The sequence below is a fragment of the Cibotium barometz genome, chromosome 51 (genome assembly GCF_041138505.1).
Source record: "Cibotium barometz isolate CiBa-2024 chromosome 51, ASM4113850v1, whole genome shotgun sequence".
In the NCBI taxonomy this organism is placed as follows: Eukaryota; Viridiplantae; Streptophyta; class Polypodiopsida; order Cyatheales; family Cibotiaceae; genus Cibotium; species Cibotium barometz.
This window is the reverse complement of record NC_141096.1, coordinates 5,388,673-5,400,014: the sequence shown is the minus strand read 5'-3', so window position 1 is coordinate 5,400,014 and position 11,342 is coordinate 5,388,673. Positions and strand designations below refer to the sequence as shown.

Here is an 11,342-nt window from a genome sequence, read left to right as displayed (position 1 = left end):
AAATAGCACCCAAAGCCTTTTCTTTCTTCATTGAAACTTTGAAACTTGTGAAGACATTAAATGCAAGGCTCGGTTTGTCCACCAAGAAGATGAGTTTGACATCATTGCCAAGTTCACTGAGTTAGAGATGAAGAACTTGACTTATGACACTTATGTGTAGAAATTCAAAGAACTAGGTGCTTATGCTATACACATGGACCTCACACTTTGTGTGGGTTTTTTTTTTTTTTTTTTTTGGGTGTGGCTTCAATCTAGATTATAAGCTAGAAGTTAGGTGGAATATAATGAGACTTTGGAGAAAGCCATCCAATTTGTAAGGTTTTTTTTTATGGCCAGTTCTAATTCGAGTGCCTTGAAGGCTACCACCATATATCGACCCAAGGATAAACGTAAGTTTTCTCCATGGAGGCCCGTTCGAAATTCACCGACCAATTCATCGAAGCCGCCTAACTAAGAACATTCGTGAGGGCAGATGCTTCATCGTAAAAGGTTCGATGAGACCCAGGATAAAGCTCCGAATGCAATAGAAACGTCTTCTACATAGTTGTTATTTTGTTTCCTTAAATCTTATTAGTAATTATTGATCTTGCTTAAGATTTTTGTGATTGTAACCTTAGTTCATCTATTGGCCCATACTCCTATCTATGTTGAAGAATGATGAAGAAGCTTGAACACATTCTCATTAATATAATGCATGTTTTTTCTTTCCATAGTGTTTGTTATTGGTTTTCTTGAATGTGATTCCCTCTTTTCTGTTGGATTGCTTCACTTGTTATCTGAATGCAAAAATTAAGTCTTCTTACGGTGCATTATGCTCTTTAGAATGTGTTAATAAGGTTACTATGTTCCATATCGTGAGATTGGTTCATTATTCCTTTGTGGAAATCAGTAAGAATTTCTGGCCATCAAACAAGCGAGATTGGTGCGAGGCTCACCTTGTTATCTAGGGAAAGTGTGTTGCATCAAGATTGGGTCATGAGGGGGGCTCACCTCTACTGCTAGATCTGAAAGACATTCTATTTGGAGCATATTTTGGTGGTATGGGACGCTATGATCTATTGCATGTAGGGTTCCGGATGTACCTACATCCTCGGTCATCGTCAAAAGTTTTGTCCTCAAAAAGGTCTGATGATCAAGAGTAAAGTTGTGAATGTGACAAAGACTACTTCTACATAGTTATTATTTTCTTCAAATGTGTCCCAAACATCGATGTGAGATACATGCTGGGAGATGGGCATTGAGTGTACCAAATATCTGAATACAAAACTTAGTCTTCTTATGCTGCGCTATCTTGTATTTAGAATGTGTTAATAAGGTTTCTCTGCTCCATATCCCTTTTCCAAATGGGAAGACCGAGATCGACTCATTGTTCCTTTGTGGAAATTAATAAGGATTTATGGCTATCAAACAAGCGAGATTGATGTGACGCTCACCTAGAAGGTTAGACCATGTTATCTAGGGAGGGTGAGTTGCATCGAGATTGGGTCATGAGTGGGGATTGACCATCTCACCTCTACTGCTAAATTTGAAGGACATTCTATTTGAAGCATATTTTGGTGGTACGGGACGTTAGAATCTATTTCATGTAGGATTCCCAATGTACCTATTTTTCAACCTAGGATATCTTGCTCCTTTGGGGATAGTTAACTTGGGGTGTGCATATTTTCGATAGGAAAAGACTTGATAGTTTAGTGGTTGCATGCAATTTTGATGTAGGATTGGAAAGGTGATACATTCGATAGGAAAAGACTTGATAGTTTAGTGGTTGCATGCAATTTTGATGTAGGATTGGAAAGGTGATACATTCATGTTCACACCAGTGATTATTATATACTGTGAGACCATTAGGTACGATCATTCAGCTCACATTAGACCTTGAATAGGACCGGACCGGACTCATTGAGATCAATTGGCTACTCATAGATTTTATCTTCCGAGAAGATAATAGTTTGTGCTGGATGTTTTGGAAAGGGTACTCACATAGATGCATTCCTCCAGGGATATTCAGAAGTCCACAGACTTGTGACCTGGTCGAATTGATGAGGCATGTGACCATGGCTTTATGGTAGTGTGTTTTTATTGCTGGAGGGTTATCCTCGGTCTACTGAGGTCTAGTAGATCACAATTACTTTACCATTTGATGTAATCATGACAAGAATTTGAATTAGCTCTGGTTGGCAACTAGAGACAATGAACCAATCCTTGGTAGCAATGCTAGATGCATGTTTCTCCAAGGGACCTTCTTGTCAGTTTAAGTGGCCTAATGCTCCTTCCTGTGCAATGTAAAGAGGAGAGAGACCTAGGTGACCAAAAGAGAGAAGCCCCTTGGGCTGGTCAATTTTCCTCACTTGGGCTTACCACCTTTGCATGCAAGTGGTGGGTAGCCCTCCACACTTCGTGGGCTGCCCACCCACGGTGGGTGATCCTTTTTATGGTGTCCACACCCATTAATGAGGGACACCCACTAAACATTAAGTCCACCCAGGTTACTAAGTGCTTGCACATTACATCTTAGTAATAACAATATTCATGCCTCAATCGAATTCAACAAGGTTCAGCTTTACAATGGGCACCTGCAAAAACCCATGCGGAACCACCTTTAAAGTCCCAAACAAGGCCAAGCACAAGTGACCTTGGGATTCCCAATAGTCCCCGCATCATGGACATTCCCAAGGAAAAAATCCACACAATGTCTACACCAAACAACAATTTCACGCGCACAAATCATTTCCCATTCATCAAACATGCAGAGTATGAATGCATAAAAAAATGTCAAGGATAATCTCACGTCTTCCAAAGCTTGTACCAAATAGATTTTCCAAGTAAGGGGTCAAGCTGGTGCAATTGGACAAGTAAACCATCCATCCAAGAAGGACAGCATTAGGTTCCAACTCAATTTCTCTGCTAGCTGCCAAGAGTGATTATCATAACTGAATTGATAGACAAGACTTATCAGTATCGTGGAGGAGGAGACATGGGAAGAGTGAAGAAGAAGGGGGTATGAAAGAGTCAATCCCACTCTTAAGCCAGCATGCAGACTCTTCTAGATGAAAACATACTGGGCTGTAAGTTGTAACAAACTCGCATAGAACATCTTGCGTATAGTCTGTACAATGCATGGCACCATAAGAACTGAAAATCTATGAATAAGAAATTACCAATATGAACCTTTTTTTTTTGGGGAGGGGGGGGGGGGGGGGGGGGGGGGTTGGGTGGGTGGGGGGTGGGGAAGAGAGAAAGAAAGATAGATATATTAACGTCTACATGAGGCCAAAGTGGCTTATGAGACTAAAGTACCAATACATCCAAAACTCAAGGAAATTAAATGTCCCGAGTAGAAAATGAAAAGCATAAACTGAATAACAACTAGCTATAACATGTGGCCAAAGAGGAACTAGTGATACAACTGCCAGGAATATCTGATAAAAGTGTGGAACTGGAAAAATGGTAGGCTATGGGAAGCAGCTGAGATAGACTCATCCCATAATGTCTCACATAGGTCGATCCAGCATAATAGACAAGCTGAAGCGCCGAGGTCGTGCCAATATCGCCTTCAAAAGACCCAAAGGGTCTATGAGACTTAAAGTTAGTACAATGTATCCATGATGAATAATGAGCCATGGAAAAGAAAGAAAATTTGTCCGAAACTCGCTACATAAGCTAAAGTATTTATGTGATGTTACATGATGACACAATAATACCATGCTCCTCCAGAATAAAACACAAAACAGCCATAGCATCTCCCTCTTGTGATGGGAGTTTGACATATCGTCAAAGAATATACTGAATCTGCAGCTGAAGGGTGGAGGGATGAGGCCTCTAATATCTGGGGTGTCTGGCTCTCAAAAGGGATCATGCACACTCACTAGAGAAAGAAAGAAGGTTATATTAAACGTCTTCAAAAGACCCAGTGGGTCTACGAGACCAAAAGTGATACCATAGTGTCCATGTAATCTCATCATGGTACAAAAGAAAACAAAGAGAGTCCTATCACTTACATCATAGGAACATTGAAGTTTTGTTTGCATGAATTACAACCATTGTAAGACGACAATCCTACCATCATAATTAACTGTTACATGGCTTCTCACATCAAAAACTGCATGCAGAACACCCCCAATCCATCATGTTGCAGGTACACTAGTATTATATTTGCAAATCCACATGCCAAAAGCAAGTTCAAGTCATATACTAAAAAGTGGATCGGCCAAGCGTCATCAAGCAAATTCAGTCAACCATAGTGTATATAGAGCTCCGAAAGGTGACCCATGTGATAAAATGGGTCCTAAATGACTTCTCAACATTGGCACATTGTACAGAGCTTAGGACACTTTCAAACCAACTTTGTGATCAAGGGAGATTCTGAGATAGGGTCAGCAAGAAACATCCTAGGAGAAGAATTTTAAGGAGATCCTACAAGCCAAGGGTCCCTTCGCATTCCAGAACACTCTGTGAGTGCTTCATCGAATCCAAACATCTGACAGATCTGAGCAATATTTGATAATGCACCCGGGCAATGGTTTTGCATAGCTACAACCGGGCGAAACAATAAATCCCTCGCCTCCAAAAGTGCAGAATAGTCTCTATTTGGTGTTCCTCCATTCAGTGATAGCAACTCATTTGAAGCTTTTGTAAGGTGTAAAAACACTTGAGAAAGCTCCTCTCGTGTGCTGTAGATGTATTTCAGCGCACCCTCTAGATTTTCTTGAAGCTCTCTCTTGTGTCGGGTCTCTGCACTCTCTGAATTTTCTTGAAAAACTCTATTGTGTCCATCCTCTGCACCCGTCGCAGCATGCTCCCTGTCCCATCTACTAACTCTAGAGCCTCCACCAGTAATTTGTGGGTCTGCAAAAGATGTGCCATCAAGTGTGAACCATACTAGTCCATACAGAGCTAATGTACCCATTTTAACAAGGGTATCCATGTCTCCATCGCGTTACATGTGCTGTATTTACGGGATCCACCTAAAAGCGCGTTTAGGAAATTCAGAGGGCCGGGCCAGTGCTTGAGGAGGCAAATCAGGCCCATTAGACGGCCAAGGCATTAATTTATGTATTAAGTTGAGAAGCCCAAAAACCTTAATGGATAAGATAATGCATTGGACGTCCCTTCTTCACACATAAGCCACCTCAAGAACTGCCTGTTTCACCATAAACGCCTTAGGCGTCCCCTAGGCCCACACATCGGTCAGCTCAAGCACTGGCCTAGCCCTCTGGACTCCCTAATTGTGCATCCACCGAGAGGAATCTCCTAAATACAGGACAAGTGGCACCATTCCAATCCTAACTAAGGAGTAAGTAAAACCATGTACTAGCTTTTACATTGACAAACGGAATGATTTGCAAAGGAAGCACTCATACCAAGCACTATTTTAGATGTCACACTACCTCTAGAGGCTGAAGACTGATGGAGTAAAGATAGTGGACCCAATGCACCAAATGATCGAGACAGATCCCTGCAACCAACAAGCAACTTTAAGCCAAGTGTACAGTGTAACAAGGCCCATTTCTCAATTCAGAAATTCTTGCTGAAATGCCGAGTCTCTTACAAAACCAAAGACATGACTTGCCTGTGATTATCCATCATGGAGTTCATGCCAATGTCCACTGAGCCCCCTTCTGGCAGCTCCTCATTAGTCAGATTTTTGGTTTTCTTATCCTCTGATGAATTAAAAAGAATAAGTGCGAGACAGTTGAAAAAGCCAGTGAGCACTCTACTGTGAAATGGAGAAAATAAAGGATGATTATGAAACTCTTCCAACAATTAGCTTGTCAGCAAGCACAGCATGGATATAATAAACAAATGTCCTTCCTATCACCCAGGTAGGTACAGGAGCTCCCATACCCACCCCCCACCCCCAAACAAAAATAATAAATAATAAATAATAAATAATAAAAACATTTCTTGCTTAAATCTTTCATTCTCTTGGCACCCACTCCTATGCTCATACTCTACATGCCCTCCACCCCCAATACACAAACCGGCACCCTTCTCTTTCTTGTTCATAGATTTCCGTTACTTTTTCCATTTGTATCAGCCTGGGACACTAACGTTGGGACCTTGGAGCACCCCCCCACTTAAACGGGAGCAAAGGGCTTGCACACTTAACTATTAAAGTGATTGAGCACTTAATGCGTGGCCACAGCAAGATTCTACGCAACACTCAAAGAGATTTTGACCAAGGACACCACATTGGGGCCAAAATGCAAAAACCCCCCTGGCCCTCCCTCTTTGGAATTTTATATTGCCAAACCATCCTTCAATCCTCCAACTCCTCATGGAATTGGAAACCTGAAATCGCTGAGACAACTATCTACTAGTTATAACATAATACCCACCCTTTTCAGGATATGGTAATTCCTTGTACGTAGGGAATATCATATCTCCCTCGTAGAGACTCCTAACTATCACACACCACAGCTATGTCTCCTTCAAGCAATCAAAGTCTGAGGGAATCTGGGCTTTAATCAAACTCCTACCAAACATATTCTAGCTATTGCCAGAACTATATGTCGGGTAGGAGGGCAGCTAGCCTGCACATACACACACACACACACACACACAACCTCAAGCACAAAGAAACGTGAGTGCTGGAAAAGATGTACTCAATAATAATGAAATGAAAGTACAAGTGAGTACATATAGTAGCCTAGGGCAAAGTGCCCAACACACATAAGTGTGTTCACACAGGGAAAAAACCTGTATCCAGTCACAAGGAAAAAATGCCCGTGAGTAAGCTGTGTTCACACCTGAACTAGCCGGGAGTGGGAATGACCAATAAACCCCCCTCAAGTGAACGGTGTGAACTGGAAGCAGGGTGATAAAGCTGTGAATGCTGCCCTGCACTATGCTCCAAAGTAAGAGTGATCAAGAGAGATCACGATGGCAAAGATGAACTACAGTGCCAATGGGAAAAGCAAGCACTATATGACGGGAAAATAGAGAAGCCCCAATGTCATAGTGCTAATTCTAGAGCATAGTAGTGCATAAACGCATCACCTGAAATGCATGACAAAGATCATGTGGACATCAACTGCATCAAATCAAGAGGCATCGCATAATGCCCCCTTGAAGGCAAGCATCCAAATGCCAAGCTGAATTGCATGTAATCCACATCAATGACAACAAGAGAGAAAAGCATAGCTCTGTAACTGCACCAGTGATAAGCATAAGAAGAGGTAGCAGATATATGCATGTGTAAAGGCAACAGGATCCAGAAGTGTCAAATCCCCACGGATCTCCTCGTGATCGTTCTCGGTTCGAGACTCGAATCCTGCAAACAAACGAACAAACAAACAAGGGGGGTGCAGGCCTGACTCACCTCCCAACCATGACAGCTGTGGGCGAACCCACAGTCTTGGCTGTCCCCACCGAGCCACGAGCTGAGCTAACTAGGATGATGTACCAACCAATCTCCTCCTCGCGATGTCCCATACTGCCACGAAGCTACCCTCGCGGGCCTCGAGATTGCTGCCGGCCTCGGCTGCATAAAGCAGGTGCACGTCTGCACTAGATCCAGGCTCTAAGACCATAGAGCTCTCACAAGCTCGCGAGACTCTCTATATCCCAATAACTAACCTTGGCCACCCTTTTATAGGCTCTTGGCCGGTCATTGGGCGCCCACACTCGGACACCCGTCCGTCCATACTTGGGTGCCCGTCCGCTAGTATATCCCTAACTCAGCTCGTCAATCAGCCTGCCTAGCTCCAAGCTTCCCCAAGCCTCGAAACTAGTCTTGCGTGCATGTAGCACACGGTAGATACACACTATTCACATGACATACTCCCCTTCCTCTAAGAGCTCACTCCTGAGCTCACTAAAAAGCCAGGGTAATCTCTCTGAAGAGTAGTCAATGTCTCCCATGTAGCGTCCTCCTCAACACGATCCTTTCACTTGATCTTGTATTCCGTGATAAGCGTATTACACAATCTTCTTTCACGAAATCCAAGAATCTTTTCAGGTTCGTGCGGAACAAATGTCATGTCCTCGACATCTATGATTTCTTGAGGAGTAACTAACTGATCTGTTCCACCTAGTACTTCCTTAAGTCTAAGGACATGAAATACAGGATGAACTTTCACATGAGAAGGCAAATCCAATTCATATGCAACTGAACTAATCCATCGTGTAATACGAAATGGTCCACACTATTTAGGGAATAATTTCGGAGATCGACCTGTCCGCAAAGTCTCGGAATCTTTCGGAACTCGCAAATATACTATCGTTCCTTCAGAGAACTCTGTGGATGAACGATGTCTATTAGAATAAAACCTGTCTCGGTCTTGAAGACTTCTAATAGATTCCTTTGCAACTTGTAACATTTCCTGCATATCTTGCAAAAAATTACGTGCTGCATCATGCTGAGAATCCTACTGTAACAAGTGATCTAGGTTGAAAACCATACATAAGCATGAAAGGACTAAACCTTGTACTCGTATGCTTAGTACTATTATATGCAAATTCTAACATAGGAAGATAATCCTCCCATGAACTCTGTCTTGTGGATATATATGCTCGAAGAATATCCTCCAAAATCTGATTCACTCTTTCAGTCTGGCCATCAGATTGAGGATGATCGGAGGAACTCAAATTCAAAGTTGTTTCCAACTTCTCAAAAACAACTTTCCAAAAATCACTCATAAACTTAAGAGTCCCTATCACTGATATCACTGACTGTGTCCTACGGTAACCCATACAGTCTAAACAATTGCTCGATAAACTGCCGTGCTAATTGCGTAGCTGTAATAGTCTTCCGGGTCAGTAAAAATCTAGCCATTTTTGTCAAGCGATCTACCACAACCCAAATAGAATCGTGGCCTTGATGTGCTCTTGGTAATCCGGTAATAAAATCCATGGAAATACTTTCCCATTTATTACCTGGGATTTGCAAAGGATGCAACAACCCAGCCTGTCTAAAGCGTTCAGCTTTATTTGCCTGACAAATTTGACACTTGAGAACATAATCTTCTACATACCCTTTCATCTTTGGCTAATAAAAAGTGTGTTTCACTAACGATAGTGTCCTGTGTACCCCAGGGTGTCCAGCAGAAGGGGCGTCGTGACACTCCTTAAGAATCTTGGACCTAATGTCCGGGATCTGTGGTACACAAATTTTGTCATTACGGAATAGTAAACCATTCCGAATCATCCACTGGCCTCCTGCAGCCTGAATAGTAGACTGCTCAGTCATCGAGTCTTGGTCAATCAATGAGCTCCCGTCCTGGATCTTCTACCAAAATGGACCAAAATAACTATCAGTCCTGCAAAGCCCTCTTAATGACTGAAATAAATCAGTAGAAATCTCAGTGAACGACAAAGTATTCACCTCTCTAACATGACTAAGCGCATCTGCAATACTATTCATGGACCCTTTCCGATAACGGATCTCAAAATCAAAATCTTGCATTAACTCCGCCCAACGAGCTTTCCTTCCTCTCAAATCATCCGCATCACACACATACTTGATTGACTGATGATCAGTCAATACGACAAACTTGGAGCCATATAAATAATGTCTCCAAACCTTGAGAGCATGAATCACAGCATAAAGCTCCTTCTCAAGGGTTGGCCAACGAGATTGAAATGTCGTCTAGCTTTTTACTTTCAAAAGCAACCGGTCTACCATCTTGAAATAGAGCAGCCTCGATAGCATAGTCACTGGCATCAGTTTCAAGAACATAAGGCCAACTAGGATTGGGTAATGCTAAGATAGGTGCTTCCTTAACTTTATCTTTCAAAAGTCTAAAGGCCATATCCAAATCGTTATTCCAAGTGACAGGCTGATGTGACTTACGTCCACGACCTTTCAATAAGTCGGTCATCGGTAGTGTGAGCTGAGAGTACTTCCGTACAGATTTCTGAAGAAAAACAACAAAACCGAGAAAAGAACGAAGTTGTTTCACTGTTCGTGGTATAGGCCAGTCCAGAACCTTCTGAGCTCGGTCATAGTCAATGCTCAATCCATCTCGAGTGATCTTGTGTCCCAAGTAAATGATGTCGGTCATAAAGAACTCACATTTACTCAACTTAGCATATAGTCGATTCTGTCTTAAAATAGATAAGACAATCGTGAGGTGTCTGACATGATCCTCAAGAGTACGACTATATATCAAAATATCATCCAGGAACACCACCACAAATTTTCCCAAATGTTCACGAAAAAGATCGTTCATCGTTTGCTGAAAAGTGACTGGAGCATTGGTTAACCCAAAAGGTAATACGAGAAACTCGTAATGGCCATACCTAGTCCGAAAGGCGGTTCTTTCGACATGCCTTTCATGAATACGTATCTGGTGATAGCCAGTACGTAAATCTATCTTCGTGAAATATTTCGCTCCTGCTAACCGGTCAATCAGGTCATCTGATCTAGGGAGAGGATAACGGTTCTTAATGGTCAGATTGTTCAATCTCTTGTAACCTATACACATTCTCCAAGTATTGTCCTTCTTTCTCCTAAGCAACACAGGTGCACCCCAAGGTGATTTACTTGGACGGATCTGGCTCATCCTCAAATAATCTTCGAGTTGTTTAGCCAACTCTCTTCCTCAACTTGGCTCATCCTATAAGGTAGAATACTGACAGGATGAGCAACAGGGATCAAGTGAATACGATGATCTACTGCCCGTTCAGGTGGTAAACCCGATGGCAGTTCCTTAGGAAATACGTCTTGAAATGAATCAAGTATCTTCTGTAATTCTTTGCTTTCAAACACACTTAATTCATTTACATCCATGGAAGGGATGAGAAAGAAAGAAAGTGGAATCAATACACAATGGAAAGTGGTATACAAAGAAGAATCCATTATATTTCCAAAATCAGTTGTATTTACAAGAGGTCCTTGAGAGGGATGAATACAATCACCTAAAATACTATACTTGGTGTCCTTATGCTGAAAAGAAAAAATATGACTAGACCAATCTATTTGGACTTGAAGAGTCTTAAACCACTCAATCCCTAATAACAAGTCTACATTTTCTAAATGCATTACATAGCATTCCAGAGTATCTTTATAGTCCTGAATCTAGATTGGAAGCATCTCCACCTTGCGATCCCAAACTTGCCTTCCCACAGGTAGGCGTACCTCCTAGGTATGATCGCTGAGTGTCGTATCAAGACTCAATTTCTGCACAAGTTTGTAGTTAACAAAGTTGTGTGAGCTGCCAGGGTCTAGAAGAATGTAAATCTTATGGCCATTCACTTCTCCATAAACTCGGAGAAGATCATGCAAGCCAAATAATTAGAATTGAACAGACAATCAGAACAAGTACTAGGACGAGAAAGTACAGTAATTGACGTACCTGTCAAAGACAACTGGTTAGCTGCCTTTGGCTTGGGTCCTGCTT

The 11,342-nt window shown here is 42.1% G+C and overlaps 1 protein-coding gene across 1 annotated transcript in view; it reads right to left on the bottom strand.

Moving 5' to 3' along the window:
• Window positions 1-4,125: 4,125 nt before the first annotated feature.
• The window catches only part of LOC147609244 (uncharacterized), a 31,236-nt gene continuing 24,019 nt past the window's right edge, over window positions 4,126-11,342 (bottom strand). The window contains exons 3-5 of the mRNA XM_086787768.1: window positions 5,570-5,660; window positions 5,388-5,455; window positions 4,126-4,845 (exon numbers count right to left, since the gene is read on the bottom strand). Coding sequence (XP_086643894.1) covers window positions 4,403-4,845; window positions 5,388-5,455; window positions 5,570-5,660 — 602 coding nt within the window. The 3' untranslated portion in view covers window positions 4,126-4,402. The remainder of the gene's footprint in view (window positions 4,846-5,387; window positions 5,456-5,569; window positions 5,661-11,342) is intronic.